The sequence below is a fragment of the Lepisosteus platostomus genome, chromosome 14, assembly GCF_059453375.1.
Source record: "Lepisosteus platostomus isolate fLepPlt1 chromosome 14, fLepPlt1.hap1, whole genome shotgun sequence".
Classification (NCBI taxonomy): domain Eukaryota; kingdom Metazoa; phylum Chordata; class Actinopteri; order Semionotiformes; family Lepisosteidae; genus Lepisosteus; species Lepisosteus platostomus.
In genome coordinates, this window is record NC_142624.1 from 19,634,637 (window position 1) to 19,657,912 (window position 23,276).

Sequence of the window (23,276 nt, forward strand, 5' to 3'; positions counted from 1 at the left end):
CTGCATAGAATTGTATGTGATTATGTTAACTAAAAAATACATTCCCCTAAAATACATTATTTTATTATTGCATTATATTCTAATTTGTCTGTAAAGCACGCATTGTGACTTAAATTCTAAAACAAAAACCAGTCCAGGCAGGCATCTTATATCTGTTGATCACTAGAAAAGTCAAAACGCAGTCTTGCCGTTGATTTGTAGATTTCAGTAAAGGGAACACATACTGTACGTCATTCACGATAAGATAACTACAGTACAGCGTGAATTGCACATCCTAAAGTAACTACGCATTTTCTTTGAAGATCAGGACTGGATAAAAACTACAAATACACACCTAAATATACTGTATACATAAACTTCATAATCATCCCCTGTGGTTTTGGTCATCATATTTTTTTATCATACTATGCTTTTGTGTCTTAATGCAGAACAAACCAAATGCAAATAATCCTCCATCAATAAATATAATGGCAAATACATGGTTCTCCAGATTTATTCATACAGCTGATGAAACAGGAACAAAAAACATCATATAACAGAATGAGTTAAGGACTTGAATGTGTCTGAATTTTAAAAATAATAATGTTATACTGTAATACAGTTTTGGTCCCACGAATTCACCACTCTAATTATGCCTTTAAATAAAATGCAAAAGAAAACATTCAACAACATTCTACTCTTTGGAAGTGTAATGGAAGATTACGAAATTATGAGGTCTCAAAAGTCTTCCCGTTTCCCTAGGGTATAACAGGGGGTAGCACGCTGAAGACATCCAGTGGTATCATGCATCATCATGGTTAAAATCAAAAAGCTTTCTGAAGATTGCAGGCAGATTGTCATTTACTCTACCTCCATAAACTGGGAGAGGAAAATAATCAACAAAAAAACTAAATTCTCTTTCCAGCATTGAATAAACCCCTTTACTTGTTCTTTTGCAGCATATTGCATGCTGATGCAGGTACCTACTTGAACTGTTCTTGACTGGTCAACTCTTAAACCCTCAAATTGAACAAGTTGAACATTTGTGACTCAAACTCAAGAAGTCGGTTCACAAATTGAAACAAAAGGGTCCGAAAGACCTAGAGCAATTTTTCCTATAGAAATAGTCAACAATCCCACCTTGGAATTTTATAGAGCCCTACAGGTCACACCTGGTCAATATACAGTAATCCATGCCAGAGGAAGATTTACGTAATACTAACTCGAGTGGAGTGACTAAACATGAGCCTCGTGTATTCCGGACTTAATTATGACAAATATGACTTTGCTCTGTGCAATGCTCTGAAGATTAGAATATAACTTCAGAAACCTGTTAAGAAAAAAACGGACAGATCTGTAGTTCTATTATACTTCAACTATTGATATACTTAACCCAAACACCATTCAAGAGTTATTTGTGTGTGGTAAAACCTGATACATCTACTTCATTATTACTTTGGAGATAGGAGAGAAAAAGTAATAAAACAGTAGATTCCTTGCTGTTTGTCTTGCAGCTGCATAAAATGTTGGCAGTGTGCCATTAGGCCACTCAATACAATTATTTCAGGAAGGAGACTGGACTGCTTTTTCAATATTAAGAGTCTGGAATCGTCTGTTGACTTAGGTAAGGAGCTAAATAGTTAGGTACAGTTATAATTTCCGAGTCCATAATATTTTTTAAACTGACAGACACACATTTCCAATTAAGGCTTGGCATACTTTCTTATTTTGTTTTTCACAATTTGATTATCACTTTGGTAAAGCTGAGTCTTTTGTTTTATTTGATAATGCTCTGATTGTTTTATTGTCTTGATGTTTCTTTTGTGGGACCAGCTTTCACATCAAATATTTGTGTTAATTTATTAAATTCAATTTTCTCAGCATTCAGAACTGGTATTAAAACAGTATTATAACCCCCTGTGATCAGATTTTCTCTCAGTCATAAGAACGGAAGTGTCCATAATTCAAGCAAGCTTGAAGCTTCTATGTGGGGTTGTTTTCTGGAGTAGTTATTATATACATTTCTATAGAATATCCAGTCCTAAACTTTGAATAGCCTACACAACTCTAGCTACTGTATGGTTCTTCCTACTGAGATCATCACAGCTTGGAACACTGTTACTTGTCCTCCCAAAATACACCACATTCCTCTGAATCCTACAGTTAATATGTTATGTGCTCCACTGAAAATCAATCTTGGAATTACTCATCCTAATAAAATCACTGGAATGTGGGTTGCCTATTAGGTCAGTGTCCTGCATGTTGCAGAACTGAAAGCGGCAGGCGAGTGAGGTTTTTACACTTTTTCTGTTGTGTACTTACTCTACTACTTGATTTCAGCCCTGGCCACATGCCTCCTTTCCAATGAGACCATAGATAACATATAGATCTCATGTCTCAAAGTCCTCATGACACACTCAATTAATTTTTATCATAGCTTTTTACTTATTTATTGAAATTCGCACCATTCACTATAGAAAGTGTTGCCGATGTTAGTGCTGCTGCCTCATACCTATTCAGTTCAGTATTAATTCATGCCTGAGAGACTCTCATTAATAAGGCTGTCTCTGAATAAACTTTGTTTAGAATTGGTAATCATTTATGTTTTACTTGTTCCTTTAATAGGGAACAATTTATCTTTTATGAAGTTGATGAAACCAAGCCTAAATTAATACAATAATTGTTTTCAAAACTGACTGGAAGCATTTTGTTTTCTGAACCTAGTACACGTTCATAAAAATACAATTAACTTTCTTATACTTTTATCAGAAGGATAAAAATCAACAAAATGTAAAGGAAGTGTCTGACTGAGTGTTTAATGCACCACACAGAACTGAATGAGTTTTAGACATGTAAAGTTTGGAGTCTCAGGGGGGAGTCCTGAGACTATGATCCATCACATTTTCCAGGCAGATATGTGGGCTAAAACCTCAGCTAGGTTTTAAAATATTGAAAGCCTCTTGAACTACTAATATAAATAAGTTACTTTATGTAATATATATTTTCAAACTTGTCAAGCAAAGGTGCTTAAATACTGTTTTATTGCCACCGCACGATTATATCTGTGGTTTAAAATGGCATTTTATGGAACTTGCTTCTGAGTTTTTCATTCGTGTTAGAAAGCTCTGGATGTTGTTATCAACACCCCAATGTACCTACAGTACATATATGGTACCTCCATAAGAAAGACTGTATTTCATTACTTAATGTACAGTCCGTTCACAAATTTTAATGGCTGTCAAAGAAGGAAAATCATAGAACACCATTATTTTCATTTTATTTTTATATTAACATCGTTCAATTATGATTGATCTCTTTTCTCTTTTTAATGTAGTGCTGCATGCTGTTATACTTTCTATTTTCATTTGCAGATCAAGCACTTAGAAAAAGGGGACAGTGCTAGCCAAGCGAAGAGTCACTCACTCCCAACTGTGAAGAGCCTTGTGCAAGACAATCGAAGATATAGAACATTGTTGCTTTTTATTGGAAAGAAACAGATGCTGTGGATAAGCTTTTAGTAAATATTTACATGAAAAAAGTAGAATTGTAAATATGTGAGATTTGAAACTTGAGCAAAAGAGACATAAGATAAAAATTTCCATTTAATTCAGTCTTCCTTTGTTTAAAATCTGCTTAGAAAAAGTTACTGTAAACTATGTCCACAGACCAGCAAAGGCCGTCTGCATTTATCATATGAATAGTGCAATTGTGGTATTAAATGCCTGACAGTCAGGGCATATACTGTATTTTCCATTGACAAAATATAGGACAAGGGTATTTATTATCGGTGCAGGATATGGCACAGTCTTAACCTTCTAGAACTTTGCCCTAGTTAAATTCTGAAAAGGTGGGCAAATGGAACTGTGGTAGATGTTTTCTCTTTTGTTTGTTTTGTGTCAGAAGTGCTAAAGCCTGGGATCCCTGGCAACTTGCTAAAAAAACTCAATTTACATTTTATCAACTGACATGTGCTCTTTTCCGCTTGCTCGTGGGCTTTTAAAAAGAGCCCAGCTAGACGAGCAGCATTCCCAAGGTGTCACAGTCCACTAAACTCAATTTGCTTGTCGATGGATGTATTAATTGTAGGCACACAGGAAAAAAAACGTATATACAGTATCCCCAGCGAACTGCTATATCACAAGGCCTTGGCATACTCTACTGAATTACAACATTTTCCAATTCATACATCTGGAACTCTAAGAAAACCCTCTACACTATCCATTTCTATATAGTTTAAATGTAAATATCAAGGAATTTAAATCATACCTTTTAAATTAGGTCAAATAAAGAATAGCTGAATGGTTGGTTTTTATTTGGATCAGTATTTAGTGTAGAGTTATCAAGTGGTTAAGGATAGCAATGCCTTTTTTGCTGTAAATGTGGCTTTTTGTGAGATGTTACACAATAGAAATACCAATAACTAAAATCTGCATAGGTAATTCTATGTTAACATAGGGTTAAAACCACACAAGCAATTTTTTTCTTAGATTGCAAAACAAACATTCTGCACCATAAGAGACAAAATACATAAAATACATTATACATCAGAAGTAAACAATTTTCCATTTCCTCTGCTTAGGTGGTAGTGGGAACTTCATTGAATTGGGTTTAGATTACAGAAACCTGGATGAACAAATCTGGCTTCATCTGAAGTAAAAAGTATCATGCCTATTTCTGGACATGAACATCGTGCAGTTGATTAGTTAATGCATACTATTTGATCTTTCACACTCTCCTCCAGTGCCAGATATTGAAAATATTTTATCAAAGTTTTTACCTAGGTGATTTTTACTGTTTATGTTTCGGCTACCATGCCAATGAAGTATGGTGTCAATGTAGTATGGGGGCAGTGTCAGGAACTTGGAGTTCCTAGAACCTAAATTCCTTGGGAACTGCTTATCCTGGAAGAGTCTGCCTGACAAATAACAGCTTCAGCATATCAAACCAGCTGGGAAAGTGCTGAGTGTGTTGGGGGTGGGGGAATGGAAGGCAGAAAGATGAGATTCAAACCACACTTATTCTTCCCTATAGTGACGTTCGTACTCCAGGCACAAAATCACTGGCATTTTACGTGTCCATTAGAGTAACAAAAGACTCTTACATACAGCATCTATAGGCATGCTTTCTAGTGATGTCTACAAATACATGAAGTGATGTAAAAAGTATTTTTTAAAAGTGTTTAAAAGTCTTTCAAAATGCTACATATTATTCTGTTTATCTTACTTAAAGGAGCAACACAAATAGTAAAACCTGAAAAATAACACCTTTGATACTAAAGGAAACAACAGTCTCTAACTTGTGCATACATTTATTTTCACAGTTTCACAATCACTGATCGAGTGGAACTATCTTTGTGAATAAGAAAAGTAGCAGACCATGCAATACACTGCTTTGCATTATAAAAAAGGGATTAGGAATTTCCTTTCTAAATTGGTAGGCTCCATTGATATTTAGCACTATTATTTTGTGCAATAGGACTCAAATAGAAATAGAATCAAACACGAGTTATCCATCAAAATATAACGTCATACTGGTTGGTTTTAAAGTGTAAGGGAAATTGACTGCAGCATTTCAGTTCATAAAGAGGCCCAAAATGTATGCTTTTCCTGTCTGCATGACAACTCGGAAGTCATTACTATTAAGAGACTTTTCCTCTGCTGTGTTTTCACTGCAGGGGAGAGTGTCCCTTAAGGCTTTCTTTTACATCACTGTTATTTTCCTATTTTGCTTTTGTCAACAAAAAGTTGCTGTACGTCTGTTCAATGGCAGTGCGGTGAATTAGCACTGAGGTCTAATAAGTAATGTATGTCATCAAAGAAGTTATAAATCTGTGATGGGGGGTGTAATGAGTCAGACAAGGCGTGTAACTATGGTTATACTCTACAATTAAGTCAATGTTCATCCGTGTTCATCAGGTTTATAAAGTGTTGTATCACTGCACTTGAAAGAGCTATGTTATAACATGACATTGATTCTATGACCATTCAGTTCACATGAAAAGGTGAGACCCAATATAACAGACATTTTCTCATAAATATCATAAAATATATTCTTTTGTATGAATTATTTTCTGAATTTGATCACATGTTTAAGGGTTCAGGTCATTCTGAAGAAAACTTGGAAGATTTCAGATTCTCCTGCTATTCAGCTAGAATTTTGTACCCCATGGAAATGTGCGAATGACACATGAAATATGGAACAGATGCTTACATTCAGCTCCATTTGAAATAGGATCTTATATCATAAATACTTTTGATTTGTGGGTATATAATAAAGTGTTACCCAAGGTTCATTATGAATATATGTTACTGAAAATAGAAATCTAGCCAGCATAAAAATGGGACTTAAAACTATTTTGATTAATTAGAGATATGGGGTAAAAGAAGCTGCATTTAAGGACAATGAAGCAACATGTCTTGATGTACCTAAGGGGAAACTGTTACCCCACTGGCCAATATACTAATTTCATGAGACTAATTAATGTTTGTGTAAGTCCTCAGTGTGATTTAAAATTTAGTGTTTCATCTTTTCCTTTTCCAAAAGCTGGTTATAGCTGTTTTCAAACAATGGATAACATTTGTATTGTGTAAAAAGAATGTTTCCTTACAGGAATTTATTTTCTTTGTCATGGTGATAAAAGAGTTTTCTTGTTAATACTCCAGTATGGTAAATAAGATGATAAGCAACAAAAACATTACTGAACCCCATGTAAATGAGATAACTTCAAAAAATAATTGAATACCTCATCTTAATTAAACAACTATTCAAAAACACATACCAATACAAATAAAAAATGTTCTTTGTTTGTGGTTGTGATTGTATGCTTTGTTTGTGGTTGACAGTGTATTGTATTACAGATTCCTTAAAACTGTTCTGCAATTCTTTGCATTGTTGTTAGACTGCTTTCTAACATTAATTAATTGCTTACTCTTATATAGCGCTTTTCTGGACACTCCACTCAAAGCGCTTTACAGGTAATAGGGACTCCCCTCCACCACCACCAATGTGCAGCATCCACCTGGATGATGCGACGGCAGCCATAGTGCGCCAGAACGCTCACCACACATCAGCTATCAGTAGGGAGGTATTAGAACAGACATCAGCACCTTTTAGGTTAACAAACCTGAAAAATAATAAATATTCTTTTCCAGTTGTTTTGAAAGTAACAATTTCGTCTTTGAAGTCTTCAAAAATGGGAATAAAGGCTTTTTCATGATAATAATTGCTTACACTTTTCTGGACACTCCACTCAAAGCGCTTCACAGGTAATGCGGACTCCCCTCCACCAATGTGCAGCATCCACCTGGATGATGCGACTGCAGCCATAGTGCACCAGTATGCTCACTACACATCAGCGATCAGTGGGGAGGAGAGCAGAGTAATGAAGCCAATTCATATATGGGGATTATTAGGAGGCCATAATTGGTAAGGGCCAATGGGAAATTTGGCCAGGACACCGGGGTTTCACCCCTACTCTTTTCATGAAATGCCCTGGGATTTCTAATGAGCACAGAGAGTAAGGACATCGGTTTTACATCTCATCTGAAGACAGTATGGTGTCCCTGTCACTATACTGGGGCATTAGGACCCACATAGACCACAGGGTGAGCGCCCCCTGCTGGCTCCACCAACACCTCTTCCAACAGCAACCATTAGTTTTTCCCAGGAGGTCTCCCATCCAGGTAGTGACCTGCTTAACTACAGTGGGCTGCCAGTTGTGAGTTGCAGGGTGATATGGCTGCTGGCTTCATAATGAGGATCAGCACATCTAAAAGCATCAGCATTATATTTTTATCAGAGTCCACAGAAAATCACAATGTTCTTCTTATTCCTATAATTATTGCTCTTGCATTTCCAAAAAATGGATACTGTATTTCTGAATCACCTTGTTTGTTTTTATGTATTATTTTGAAATCATATAATCTGTGAACTTATGAAATTCTAACAATATTTCTGATGAAGAATGAACTTTTCTGTCTCTGTTTCTGTATTCCTTGTTTTATCTTTTTCCATCGTGTGAAAATTGTACTTTGGCAGGAGGATTTATTAAGAAAAATGTCCATGATACAAGTATATGTACAAAATGTGAATAATAATTATAAAAATGGATCACTTAAAGCTTTCTATGTGTTTGGGATATGTTTGAAATTAAAATAATTAGCATTATCATTTATAGTTTGACGTGTATGTTGATATTTCCCCATTAGTCACTTTATTTCAAAATAAAGCAATAAAAATATATTAAAATACAGTAGAGCAAACAATTATTTTATAATTTTAACTTTTTTAACATTTTCAAGTCCAAAGCTGGGAAAAAAGTACTTATATTGCAGTTCTTGTTTTTAGACACCAAAAACATTGGGAAAAATCTCACACAAGGGCCGTGCAGCTAACTATGTATCTAAGCAACAGAGGCATATATTGAAAAATATGAAATAAACTGTCCTGACAACTGAGTTGAAACACACATTAAAGTGCTCTGCGTTTGGCGTTTCTTCCAAAATACTTCATGCTGGGCTGTTATTGAAGCAAAGTCCTGTCTGCCAATTTTTCTAGATGTATTGAATATTGTTTTCCAGTCACATACTTTAAGTAATCCCCATGCCAACATTATTGAATTCAGGGTCTACAAAAATGTGAGAATTTAGATTTTCTACATAGTACTTCATTATAGATCAATTATAGCATAATTTTCTATTTCTTTATTGTGGATTTTCTAAGTGCATAAAGTTTGGGAAACAGTTTTGGGGTTCAATTAAGTTCTTGTCCTTAACTAATCTGTTAAAGTTGCCAACTGGCTTTCAAGTAAGTATCTTTACAGTACCTGATTTTTAAGCAATACATCTGATCACTCCTTCGTATGGGAAAAAAGGCAGTTTAGTTAAACAGTGATGCAGCTAGTTACTATAGATTCAGTAGTGTTTTTAAAAGGCCACACTTACTGGTAGTTTCTTCATAGGCCATTAACTAAAAAAGTTCAATAGAAATAAAATTAATTAATAAATAAATATTAATTAAATAAAAATAAATATTATTTACATATAATGTGATGGTAATGTGTTGCATGTAGAGCCCCTTAAAGCTACTTTTGCTTCATGTTTGTTAATACCACCACCAAGCTTTCAACAGACTATCTTTCAAAACAGTCTTCCAGTTGTCTCAACCCTTGCCCTAACTGACCTAGGATCTTGACTTCTTTTTAAGTTACCCTGCAATTCACATAACATCAAATGAAGAAACCCTTTCCTATACGTTCATTAATACGCAACACAAGGTGAAACTTCTTTTTAAGTCACGTGTGCTTGGCTTTTCCTCACTCAGTATTTATTCAGTGCTGCTGCTTTGTGTGGTACATTTCACTGAGGAAGTGAAAGTCTAGACTGATGTACTGTACGTCACCTTCATTATGACTCACATACTCTAGAATTCTAAGTCTCTCACAAACTGTGTATGTCTTTCTTTCTTTCAGAAACATCTTGTACATATTGTCTTTTGAGATGGTAGATTTTCTTCTTTATTCATTATACTTCTTTGAACCCTTCCAATTACACAGCACATAAACTGCCCTTGTTAAAGTCATTAACAATCTTCCTATAGCAGCTGATTCTGGTTCTCTATACTAATTCTCCTAGACCTACAGTAAGTGCTGCTTTTGACACTGTTAATTGTGACACTTTACTCTCCCATCTTTTGACAACCCTCTTAAATGATTCAACTCTTATCTTACTGCTCTGGTTTCAGACTATTACACAGCACAGAAACTGCCCTTGTTAAAGTTATTAACAATCAAGAAACAAAGATACACTTTGAGTCAGAGGTAGAATTTGTCTGAGTTATAATTTCTATGGTGATGATACTCAAATCTCCATCCAGTCTCCAAATGTCCATGCTAAAGCTGACACAGAACCAGTTATTTATTCACTCCCTAGCTGCATCTCTGATTTAAAAACCTGTATGACTCAAAATGTCCTTCACTTAAATTCCAACAAGATTGAAGTCCTTCTACTCCACGCCCTTCCATCATTAATGTAATGTAAAGCAAATGCACCTATCTGTGGATGGCACTGTGCTTGAATTTCAATTAAACATTGAAGAATTTAGGGATGATATCTGATTCTGGCTTGAGTTTTGATCCTCAGGTGAATAATATTGTAAAAACATAATTCTTCCATCTCAGAAATATTGCCAGACTATGTCCTGCTGTAGAAAAGCTGGTCAACACATTTGGATTTCCTAAAATTGATTACTGCAATGCCCTACACGCTGGGGTATCTAAATTCACACTGAACAAACTCCAATACGTTCAGAATTCAGCAGCCTGAATCCTGATCAGGTTGTGTGCAAGTAAGCACATCACTCCTGTCTTTGAGTTTTATCTGTCCTATCTTATTGATTTATTATCTGCTGATTCCCCACCTTGCAAGATTTGTTCATCTGTAGTCTAGACTAGTCTTGACTCTAGTCTTCTATATGTCCCCTAACCTCGTCTGTATATTATGAGTGACAGGGCTTTCTCTTGCTTTGCTCCAACACTCTGAAATTCTATCCCTAAGGTTGTGAGAGAGTCACCTATCCTGAGTTCATTTCAATCTAGACTCTAAACTGTTCTTTTCAGAAAGGCTTTTATTTAGTGTCTGATCCATTTTCTAATGACAATGTATCTTTTGCTGCACCTTTTCCTGATTGTCTTTCTTATATGCTTATGCTGTAATTTGCTATTCCTACAACTGTTTTTATACCTACTGTAAAGCACTTTGAGATGCTACTTTTAAAGGCGCTTTATAAAACAAAGAGGCATTGTGGCTCTTCGTGTAGTGTGTTGGTTTATAAAACAAATTTTAGTATTATTCATAATGAAACATTAACATAATTAATTACATAAATATTTGAATGAATCAAGCAAGTGTTAATTTTGAATAGTAATTCTAATGGAAATCTGCCATTGTTTTGTAGGTTTACTATAAATTTACACAAAGTCGTCAGGTGCATTCCATTTTTGTGTCATGTCAAATCACTTACACTATCCAAGTAGAGGCAATTCTCTTACACACAAGTACCTAAAGATTACTGAAGACATTGCTATGTGTTCACAAAAGCACTGGTAAGATTCCTGCTAAGAATGGCATTCTGGTGTTACAGGAGGGTTAAAGGGATCTGAGGACCCTTCCAGGGAAGCTATTTACCAAGTCTACCTTGTGGGTGAGGGGTGGGTCTCAAATTTCACAGGAAGAAACCCCTGCTCCCAACTGCCTTTATGCATATACGGTCAGGATACATAATAAGAGGTATGGAGGGACACAAGGGCTAATAACCCCCAAATTGCCGGGTGTTGCCATGGAAACAGACAGCCTAAGACATGTTTTGTTAACAGCAGGGAAACAGATGGTGTGTGGACACTAAGTATGGAGCTCATGAGGATACTGGAGAATGAGGAGAGGTCCAAAGAATGATAAAAGACCTTTGATGGTCTTTCAGTTCAATTCTGAAAAGGGGAGGATTACTTATCCTTCTTAATAGTTAAATTAATAAATAAATGTACTTTAAAAGACTGTGAGATCCACAATGGCTTACGTACTGTAGGTCATAGACAGGGAAAAGTAGCTCAGGTGGGTAGATGCATCAGCATGCGTAGGCTACAAAGGAACAATTAATAGGTTAATTCCATGCTGAAAAGAGAAGAAACAAAACACAACGTTAAGAAGGCTCCACGGCCGAAACTTTGTGTTTTCTTTCTTCTCTTTTCAGCATGGAAAAAAACTATTACTTGTTCCTTCATAGACAAGGAAATCCTTTTGTATCATTTTTTATTTCCATGAACAAGCTATTGTAGTTGCTGTAGATGTTTCTCCATGACATTTCTATTGTTTCTGGTACCTCTCTGTTAACTCCCTAGGGACTAGCCTTTGCATAATAAAACAACACAGTGAGGCTGATATCTTGCATTTGCAAGATAAATGGTACAGTCCTGTCCATTTAAAAAGAATGTAAAAAAAGGTTCTGTATTGTTTTTACAACAACAACTGTAACCCCCTTGCAGCCTGATCCTTGCAGCGTGAGTTTAGCAAGCAAGGCTGGGCCTAGTCTGTACTGGGATTGTTGACCTTGAAAAAAAAACAGGCTGCTGCTGGGGACGGTGTTGGAGGGCCATTTATCATTACACTCACCACATACCAGCTACCAGTGGGGAGCAGAACAGTGTTATGAAGCAAGTTCATAGATGGGAATGTTTAGGAGACCAAGATTGGTAAAGGCCAATGCAAAATTTGGCCAGAACACCAGGGTAAGGCCCCTACTCTTTTTGAAAAACACCATTTTTAATGACCACAGAGAGTTAGGACCTCAGCTTTACATCATATCCAAAGGATGACACCTTTTGACAGTAAAGTGTCCCTGTCACTATACTGGGGCATTAGGACCCGCACAGACTGCAGGATGAGCGCCCCCTACTGGCCCCACTAACACCAGCAGCAACCTTATTTAAATACCATTTAGATTCTGTCTAACAAACAAAAAAATATATATTAATATTTTCTCTGTCATCATTCTGGTTAATATACAAAAAAAAATGGAAAGAAAAGACTTCGTACATTGGATAAGTGAAAAAAAAATTGCAAGTTGACCATGGGTCAAGTCTGTCTCAAGCCCACAAGAAAAAAATAACATGTAAGGTTCATTTAGGGAAGTAGAGAAGGGCGTGAGATATTTTTATGAAATTCACCTGTACAGTCAGAAGATGTACTGACAGAAGATTTGTGTCATTACTAATATAAAACTTCTTAGTGTCTTTTTCCTGCAATCACATTCTCGTTGAATAGACATGCACATAGCACAAGTCTAGGAAAAACAGAAGGGAGCCTTTAATCGCCTTCTGTGACTGAAAGATAAGCAAGGGTGTACAGAAAGCAGACACTTAAATAAAGGTCTTTTCTGAGAAATTAGGAAAGAGTGATGTTGTAAATGCTTTCAAAGAGACATTTTCTTAAGTGGCTGAGGAATATGGCACCTACCTCTATCCAGCTTGTGTAAAGGGCTGTTGTGAATCTGATTATTTTCACTGCTGCATGACTCTCGCCCTCTGTGAGATGCTTTTTGAAGAGACTTTGTTCTTGTGCCAGATCCTAAATTCCTAATGCCTCCATCTGGGATACTGAGCACTGCTGCAGGTTCAGGCCAAACAAAGCACAGGACAAGACATGTTAATAATGTTTTACACATTACCAGAGCCACCTTCTTTAAATTGGAACTTGCTCATACACCAAAGCAATATCTGGATGCAGACATTATTTCATGTACTCACATCACAATTCAATTTTGAAAAGGAATGAATAGAAAGAGTGATGCGTTAAAATAACTCTATTCATCTTAAAAAGTTTAAAGTTTCAGTCCATGTATGTTTATTTAATTCAAACTTAATAGCTTACAAACACGTTGTTTTCCATAATACTTCAGCAGACCAATGCTGAAGCAGTTAATGAGGGGATATATGCTAAGGGTTAAAGAAGAGTACATTAAAATACAGGGAATATATATGATCCCTTCAATTGAATGAAGATTGGCATATAGAAGTATACATACTACTAGTTGTAATGAACTTCAGGTCCAAAGTGGAATAAAAACATTAGGCATATAAAATATGTTGCAATGGTTTAGTCTTTGGTACTTAACATATTCCCATCGATAAGAGACACAAATTATAAATGGGTTGGGGATTTTAACATCCCCTCTGTAACGGCATGTCGTAAATATGTCAGCAACATAGCATAGACACACTTCAAACCAACTGTTTCTTGGGGAAATAATCTCAGTTGACAGAATCTCAGTTGAATAATAACAGGGGCAGGTATTCTGGCCTTCTGAGCCAGCATGAGCAAAATGAGTAGAGGCAAACAGTATCAGATATCAAAACATCAGGTCAGACTTTATTCAGCTTATTTATTTCTCGGTGCTGCAGCTGCTTCAGGCTTAAAGGAGTACATTTCATACCATCAGGGTGAGCACGTCAGATTAAAATTTCATTCAAAATGTCAGTAGTTCAAGTCATGTCAGAGTTTATCCAATGGCTCAATACAAGGAATCCTTTCAAATTTCCATACTATGTCTCACTATGTGCCACTCAGAGGCCAAGTAGAAAACACAAATACTCGTTTCTTAAATAAATATCCTGGTTTTGCTTTAACATGATGTCAGGGTGAGAGGTCACTGATTTGTGGAGAGTCTTAGATGACCACTCCTATGTTTGGTTTCCATACAACAGGATGCTGAAAATACCTCATTCCTGAAGGCGGTGGCCCACTTTGAGTGTGGGATTATCAACACATTACTGCTTTACAACAAGTCTAAGAAAAACCAAAGGTAGAAAATGATATATTACAAAGATAATGACTAATTTCTATTCATGCTATATGCAGTGGTTTTTAGGTAACTGAATGATTTTATGCAACATACTATAAGTCAGGTTTAGTTTAGTCATGTTTTAATATGCCTCCTTTTACCTATTGAAAGTAGTAGTGTAGAGTTTTATGCATATTATTGGGACAAGACTTTAAACATTTTGCATTGATTTACTTTTTAATTCAATGCACTTCCTTGTTTAAAAAATATTTTATAGCAACCTTCTATTAGTATTTTAGCTATTTTATTTTAAGGAAAGTTCATGATGGATCTGTATTTTGTCAAACCAAAAGTAGTCTTTTAACTTTATAGATACATGAGAGAGGAAAATCGAACAAGGGGTCAATTAGTAGATTAGTTTGGTATTGCTTTGTGTTCTTCCTGGGTTCCACCCACAGATTAAACACATTCTGATAGGTTACTTTGCTATCAGAAATGAAAATGAGAAAAAATGGCCTTAATTGTGTGTGTGCCTCACGATAGACTGCCATTACATCCAGGCTGTATCCTGCCTTGCATCATTTGCTTGCTCCCTTCGACCCTGAATTGAATGTAGGGGTTAGAAAATGGATGGATGGAAGTGCCTTTTCATTGAAGCAATCTTGTACTGTAACTCCTACTGAAAAAAATACAAAACACTTCACAATCCATGCATGACCCATGACAGACGTAAAGGGAAATCATCATAAATATTAGCTGTGTGAACAATAACAAAAATTACTCAGAAGCAAGAAGACAAAAGCATGTTGAGAAGCACTGTGTAATTAAAAATCTTGTTCTCTCATAGCTAGTGTTGCAACTAGTGTAAGCAAAAGTTTTTTCCATCTTTGGCATTATATGTTAAGAACTCAGAATCAAAGCAAGGTTGGGTCTGGTCAGTATTTAGATGTGTGTCCTCCCAAGATAAAACCAGGCTGCTGATGCAATTGATGCTTGCGGATGAGTATGTGGCACCTTCTGGACCAGAATTACCACTGCAGATTTTTTTTGTGAAAAAACAAAGCCGGAGTATGGTGACTCTGTGGCACTATGCGGTAGATAGTCCTGTCCTTCAGATGACACTTTAAAACAAGGTTCCGACTACTTGGTCCACTCTGGTTTTGTACAATCTAGAGTTCCTGAAGATCCACTCTAATTCAACCATTTCTCATTTTTATACAGTACATGATCTACAATGTAGTGAGGCCAACCCAGTTGGGTTCTGAACCTCTGTGAGGAATGTGTTCTGTTCTATGCGTAGACATTTTAAAACCCTCTGGGTTAAAAACTTTATTTAAATGCAATCCATGAAATGCAAATAAGCGCCAAAAACATTTCTAGAAGGGTCTTCACGCCAAATAGCAATGTAATCACATTGCTGCTTTCCCATATTTTATTCTAACTTCTTAGTTATAAGAACAAGAAGAAGAAAAATTTATGAAGTGCCAACAGAATTATGTAAAACATTTTTTTAAATCAAACTTTTGTATACTGATATAACTTTGTGGAGATATAATGTCATGTCATTTGCCAAACCGCTTTATACCATACAGTGATGCGGGAAGCTGGAGCCTACCCGGGAAGCAACGTGCACATTGCGGGGTACACCCTGGACAGGGCACCAGTCCATCACAGGGCAAGTGCAAGCCAGTCATACCAGGGGACAATTTGGAGACCACGGTAAAGACCGAGGGGGGAAATTTGGCCCGGACAAAGGGATAACTCCCTACTCTTGTCAAGAAATGCCCGGGGATCTTTAATGACCACTGAGAGTCCGGACCTCGGTTCAACGTCTCATCCAAAAGACGGCGCCCACTACAGTGTAGTGTGCCCGCCACTATACCAGGGCATTAGGAGCGGTGGCTCTGTGGCTAAGGATCTGTGCCTGTGACTGGAAGGTTGCTGGTTCAAATCCTGCAGCTGGCAGAGGAATCCTACTCCGTTGGGCCCCTGAGCAAGGCCCTTAACCCTAACTGCTCCAGGGGTGCTGTACAATGGCAGACCCTGCGCTCTGACCCCAAGCTTCTCTCCCTGTCTGTGTCTCCATGGAGAAAAGCTGGGGTATGCAAAAAGACAAATTCCTAATGCAAGAAATTGTATAGGGGTAATAAAGAAACATTATTATTATTATTAGGACCCACACAGACCGCAGGGTGTGCGCCACCCGGTGGTCCCACTAATACCACTTCCAGCAGCAACGAGAGCTTCCCAAGAGGACTCCTATCCAGGTACTGACCAGGCTCAACCCTGCTCGGCTTCAGTGGGTAGCCAGTTGAGAGCTGCAGGGTGATATGGCTGGCTGGAGATATACTATTTATCCTAAATTAGGGGGACGTTTTCTTAACCTTTTCAATTTAGTACAAAGAGACCACAGCGTCAGCATATCTCATATCTCATACAGTATAAAGTAAGCATTTTTAAAGTACAACAGCTGCATCAGATTCTTATTCTATCTTCTGGGAAGAGTACTCTCGGCTGTTCTGATATGTGAGCCCTGCGATCCAGTTATGAAATGCTGGTGATTCTAGAAAGTATAAATGTATACAAGTATTGGTCGATTGCAAAAATAACTTTTAAAATTATAGGCAAAAACCTTAAAGATATGAACAACATAAATTATTTTAAAACACAACCATCCTATTGTAACTTGTAAGCTACATATTTAAGCTATTATATTTAAAAATGAGAAAACAGCTGAAAAGGAAATATGCAGTCAATTATAATTTCCAACTATTCTCATCCAAAACAAATCAATAATATGAATGAATTACCTTCATTTTTATTAAGGAAAATAAAAAAATACAATTTTCTTACATTACTTTTAAAGCATACAGTGACACTCATACTCGTAATTAAATATGCTATCTTTAGGTTACATATTAATGCAAAAGATATACCAATCTAATTCAACTTTTTAAATAGAACAGTGTACCAAGAAGAACATTTGGAGGGACTTAAATACAAGGTTGATCTTTACAAGCGAAGGAGAAAATCACCTGTTTGTGTTTATAAAACTAGAAACTCAGAAACAATAACTGTGAATCTTTGTTCATTTGGGTAGTTATAACATGAAGATACCAAAACACACCAATAAATAAAAGCAAACAAATGGACAAAATGTTTCACTATAACAGAGACCAACTCAAAGAATGATGGCAGAGCAGTTTTGTGTTCCTGGCACATTATTCTATTATCCTATTATTGTGTTTACATCCTAATTCTCTTTTAACTGAAAAAGCTCAGCTGCTTCCTGTCTCTTCCTCTGATTACACTCTGATGATGCCTACAAATTCCCTTTATTGAAAAAAAAATCTACTGCAACAGAAACATTTTCTAATTTTGTTTCCCTCTGCTTTATGAGAGCTACAGTAAGGTGCACAAAAACAGTTTAAGGAAAATAAAAAAGGGGGAAAAAAGAAACAGTCTCATCAGTCTTCCCTTGTCTTGTGTCCAAACCTTTCATTACACCCAGATGACACTTACATTTCAATGCTTTTAAGATGGTGGTCTTGAAAAAATACCACCCCTACAGTAATGCATTTGAAAGAAAAGAGGATTTAACATATCAAAAAGCCAATGTAAGATTTCATCCTGAAGTCCGCCAGGTGCTTTATTCTTGAAGGCATATTGTCAGTTTGACTCCAAACATAGCCTCCCACTGTATTTTGATCCATTCCACCAGGCCTTTCTGTAGCTCAGGGCTCTCTGTCCGCAGCTGCCATGTTTTCTCATCCTTTGCAATCTAGCACAAAAAGAAATCAATTATAATGAAGATCACAAATGAAAGAAATATGTGCAAGTGGCTGTTATAATGAAAATGTTTTCTTTCAGGTATATTACCACTGTTTATTGACTCAATTTCATCGCACTTTTCACCTCAAGAGATCCAAAAGCATTTTGCATATAGGATTTAGGATTAGTTTTCTTTTTTTTTCATGATGGTTTACATCACCAATATAGCAGACTTTGCCGGGATTTGTTAAGCATCACTGAAGAGAACGTTTAGTTTATAAATTATGATAATTATTTTCCTTAACATAAATGACTTATTTCAGAAATAGATTTACCATCTACTTTGCTTGAAGTTTTTTTAAATGATTTATTTTCTGAAAACTTAAATGCACCAATCTGTGTATGTTGTAAGTTTACTTAATGCCAGAATAAAACTTTGTCCTGGGGAATGCCCAACTTCATTTTAAATGACCTAAGAGCTCATTCACACTTTAATTTAACTAGGCAACACCTTAACATCTGTGGCATTTGTATTGTTTCTCTTACCTCATCGTAAAGTTTTATGCTCACTCTGCATTGGTCTGATGAAAACAGATGAATGGAGCTCACACAGCTTATCAGCTGTGTCTCTTGGACTTGAATTTTCTCACCAAGGGACTCAGTGTTCCCACTGGATGCCTGGCTGGGCAAGGTCTTGCTCCATTGGTGGTCTTCATTGAGCAGGTATAGGGTGTCTTGAGTCACTAGCACAGTAACTGGGGCCACAACATCAACTAAAAATAGACACATTTGCATTCTAAAGTTTTCCTCTTCCAGTAACCAACAACACAGTTTTGCTTATGTTATCACAAATTCTGGTTGTACATCAAAGAATGCAAGATTTGAGCAAAACAACTGATTTTTGAATATATACTTCTCTCATAGCTTCTCTCATCTTGTTTGTCGAAAATGTGCCAAAGATTCACAACCAACACAGGGAGTTTTATTTATTTTATTTCAATCTTTCAGGTCATGCTCCTGGGGACCAAAGGCTTTTTTGTAGTTTAGGATTTGTTTACCAAAACTCCAGGAAGCTGTGGATCTAGGAGGCTTGATATAATGTTTTAGCACATGTAAGAGGTATTTTGCTGAAGACAGTGTAGGGGGTCTTCAGCTTTTGTTTTCTTAAATTAGCTACAGTAAATATAATATCCTTTGTGAAGAGCTTGAGCTTGCAGCTTTAAGCCATATGCCTGTTGTCAAATAACTATCATCATTAACATCAAAAAGCACATGGAAATTATAGCCATTGTTTATTTGTAATTAAAGAAAGAATGCCCTGCTTTGCATTTCCTGGCTGAGTGTATTACCTTACTAGTTTGAGGGTTACAAGTCAAATAATTTCCAATTGAACAGATCATTACAAAACACTGAATTCACTGGAATTCCGATTAGCTTGTGCGACATACTAAATAATATTCTTTTTAAGGTGATATTACTATACTTAACTAACTTAAGCAAAATGTTTAGGAGTGATCAAAGATGCTGTGAGAAAGAAACCTTATAACGGAATAAACCTATCACTATGTATTTGACTACATACAGTATTTCTGACACCTACATTTTCCCCTTTGTTAGCAAAGGCACAATACTTTGTATTATGATGCTTGATACATTATATATATTGTGAAAAGTATCTCTAATGTTTCAATGCATTAGCTCTGGGAAATGCCAAAGTTTAATTACTTGGAATTCCTTTTATTTTTGCAGACATACTAATATAATTTTCTGTCCTTGTGTTAGGCTTTGCAGGATTGACACCAGTAATTTTAATTTATCATACACAAGGGTATATCATAAGCTAGTGGTAATAGCTTTTTTCTGATAACTAAAACTACATTATTGATGATAATTATTTATTTATAAGTTTTATTTGTGGCTAAATTGTGTGAGATCTAACTGAATGTTTTTGGTGTCTTTTGAATAACTGTGATGCCTTGATAAATTAAATTTTCTGCTTCTTACAGTAGTTTGTTGAATTCTCTAAGAAAAATATGGCACAAATTTCTGTTTCACAAGATAATTTAAAGTTTTATAATATTGTTTTAGCATAAAATAAAATGTCAATGCCTGAGAAAGCACACAGTAAAATCATAACAACATAAAGCAAATGTGATGTTCCACAACCCTAAGCTCGGCTTTTTATTTGAAAATCTGCTCACACATCCCAATCCCCCTTAGAAAAGGCAACTGTACCTTTCAGTAAAAATGCCAGGAGATAAAAGAATTGAAGCTGACAGTCTTCAGGAGCATCTGCTTCGACATTCTCACAAAGCAGGGGCCTAAACAACACACAAACAAGGATGATGACTTTGAATTCTTACATTCCTCCCATTTTCAATAATGGCTTAGAGTGATACAAGTTCACAGTGAGCCAGAGCCTAACCCAGAGCAGATGGAGCAGATAAATGGGCAAAAGGCAGGATAAACCCTGGATGGGATGGGCTGATGGGCTTCTGTCTATAAATTCTAAAAATAATTATATTGATTTTGTGCATTTATTTATTCTGAAACATTTAAGAAATGTACCTCAGTTTAGAATCAGATTCAGTTTAACGTGTGTGTTGACAGTGTTTCTACTGAAATTCAAATCATCAAAATTATTTTTTAACACGTTTAATTTGCCTTCTGAGTAGTATCTGAGTGGCTCTGATAGTTTTGAACAGAGTAAACTTGGTTAACACTTTATTATTCTAAAAAAACATGACTGCAACAATTAATTCTGATTAAATGTCAGACTGTATTCGTGAAACTAAATCTAGATCTTTATAAAGTTATAAGATACAATTTTGAGTCACAACCCTGATCAAATAGCAAATCTGATTTGACATAGACAAACTAAGTGACTTTCCTTAGAATAAACAGTAAAACATGAACAAGAAGGCACAAGGAAACTATGTGGAAGTGAATTTAAAATGTAGAACAGGAGGCATTTCTTGCCCCAGAGGATTGTGGAACAAGTTACAAGTCATATTCTTGAAGCCGATACCTTGATTTCTTTTAGGAAGCAGTTGGATAAGATCTTTTGATCAATCAATTACTAACTACTGAAAAAGGGCAGCAGGTTTTGATAAGATGGCAGCCCTTGTCTGGACCACATTCCGCAGAAACCTGTAGAGACTGAGTTGTTGTCCACAATTACCTGACTTGTTGCCGGAAGACAAAATGTAGGAAGCAAGTGCTTCCAGGGCCTATACAGTATCTACTCTCTGGAGGACGACAGGCAGATCCTCTGTGATGCAAAATCACCAGAGAGAAGGAAGAAGGAAAGTAACCAACTGAAAGATGAAGGAATCGATGAGTTTTGAGATTCTGGAAAAGTCTGTTCAGAAATTTCCTTAAGAAACTGGGATAATGTGAAGACTTCAGGAAAAGACTTTAATTTGTAAGTTGTTTGTTTTTGACGCCAGTAAGCTGCTTAGCTGCCTGGCAATATTGACAGAGAGGGACTTTAAGACATTAGTTAGCAGCTTAAAAAAAGGAGGTTGCCTTTTGTTTTGGTATTTTGATTGGATTTTGTTTTCCCACACTGTAAATAAGGGAGCACTAGTATGTACCTTATGGCTGTATTTGTGTTTCTGATGTCCTGGGCTTTTTATAGATCCCATTACAGCATACCCAACAAAAGTGTCACACTACCAAGTGGGGTAGAAGGGCCTCCTCTTGTCTGTAACCTTTGTTATGTTCTTATAAGGACTACAGGTACGTTCTTCCATTAAATCTGTAAATCAACTGCCAGATCATCAACATTATTTGATAGTGGTTTCTGTAAATCCTGTTGACTGGAATTTACCTGAATACTTTCTGGCAAAATGAGCCATTCTGTTGCCTTTTATCATGTGCATAAAAAGATGACTACAGGATTAATGTGTTGTTCACTGGTAACAATGCAAGATAACAGATACCCAAATAGACAAAAAGGTTACATTTCTGCAATAAAATTAGGATACCATGGTTTAAGCAAGCTTGCCCAACTCTGGCTGTCCTTAGGCAGCTGAATGTCACCTTTAGCTAATATCAAAGGCTGGACTTGATCAGAAGTAAAGTGAGACTTGGATTACTGGTATAGGTATATATAATCGGATCAAAGTGCAATGCTAATGTACAGTACACTTACTGGTTTAAACATTTGGGTGTTCTTGTGCCTTTTGTGCATGCACACATCCTTTTTCTATGAATAAATCCACATTTCTTATTACAAGTGTTGTCAGATATTTTGCCATTTCATCTTCAGGAGATAATGAGGCTTGCAAAAAGGAGACATCAACTCAAAAATGTTTTACAAGCACATCAAAACCCTTTGTTAACGCATATTATTATTCCTGTTTACATAACACACATTAAAGTAGTGTTTAATTTCAGGCGTTTCAATACATAAAAAAACTATTCTGAACAGTCATGTTTAGTAAATAAAAAACAGATATTGCAAAAAATGTTTTTCTGGTAAGTATGATACTGAAAGAATCTAGTTATTGTGAAAATGTAAGTAAACAGTCCTAAAAGCTCTCTAAATGTTTACATAAGGAGGTTCTGGTGTTGTGATGCTTTTAAGCAATTAGATTAAGCTTTTTTTGAGGGACTGGGAGCTGTTAAGAGTTACAATTATGTTGGTGAGAAGTGAATACAAAAAATGTGTCTTTGGTAATTATCTTTTTTTAGGCTATTACCAATTTTATGCTAGTAGATACAGCATAAAGGTAATAAGCTCAACATTGTTGATGTATGTTGATGACAGGTGGCATTGTAGTGCTGGGGCCTTGTGTTCAATTCCAGACCCTGGGTTCTAGCTGTGTGAATTTGTATATTCTCCCCGTGTTCTTGTGGGTTCCCTCCCACAATCCAAAGACATACTGGTAAGTCTTAGCTTCTGGGAAAACTGGCTATGGTGTAAATGTGTGTGTTTGCATCTATCTGTATGTGCTGTGATGGATCGGTATCCCTTCCAGGGTGTATCCTTCCCGTTTCTTTTTTGAACAGAAGTTTTCTTAATGATAAGAGTAACAAAACATAATAATCTAAATGTGTTCTTTTTGATCTAAGTGACACATTATCACATGACTCTCAGCAATATTGTCTTTTTCGCTCTCAAAAAAGTGAGTCACTGGGAAGCAATTAAAACCAACTGGCATGACAACCTGATTGAGTAACATGCAGAT

At 36.2% G+C, this 23,276-nt stretch overlaps 1 protein-coding gene across 1 annotated transcript in view; it reads right to left on the reverse strand.

The window, feature by feature from the left end:
* Positions 1-17,106: 17,106 nt before the first annotated feature.
* stk11ip (serine/threonine kinase 11 interacting protein) overlaps positions 17,107-23,276 on the reverse strand; it is a 49,918-nt gene continuing 43,748 nt past the window's right edge. Inside the window, exons 24-26 of the mRNA XM_088607393.1 lie at positions 20,317-20,402; positions 18,628-18,854; positions 17,107-18,091 (exon numbers count right to left, since the gene is read on the reverse strand). Coding sequence (XP_088463519.1) covers positions 17,960-18,091; positions 18,628-18,854; positions 20,317-20,402 — 445 coding nt within the window. The 3' untranslated portion in view covers positions 17,107-17,959. The remainder of the gene's footprint in view (positions 18,092-18,627; positions 18,855-20,316; positions 20,403-23,276) is intronic.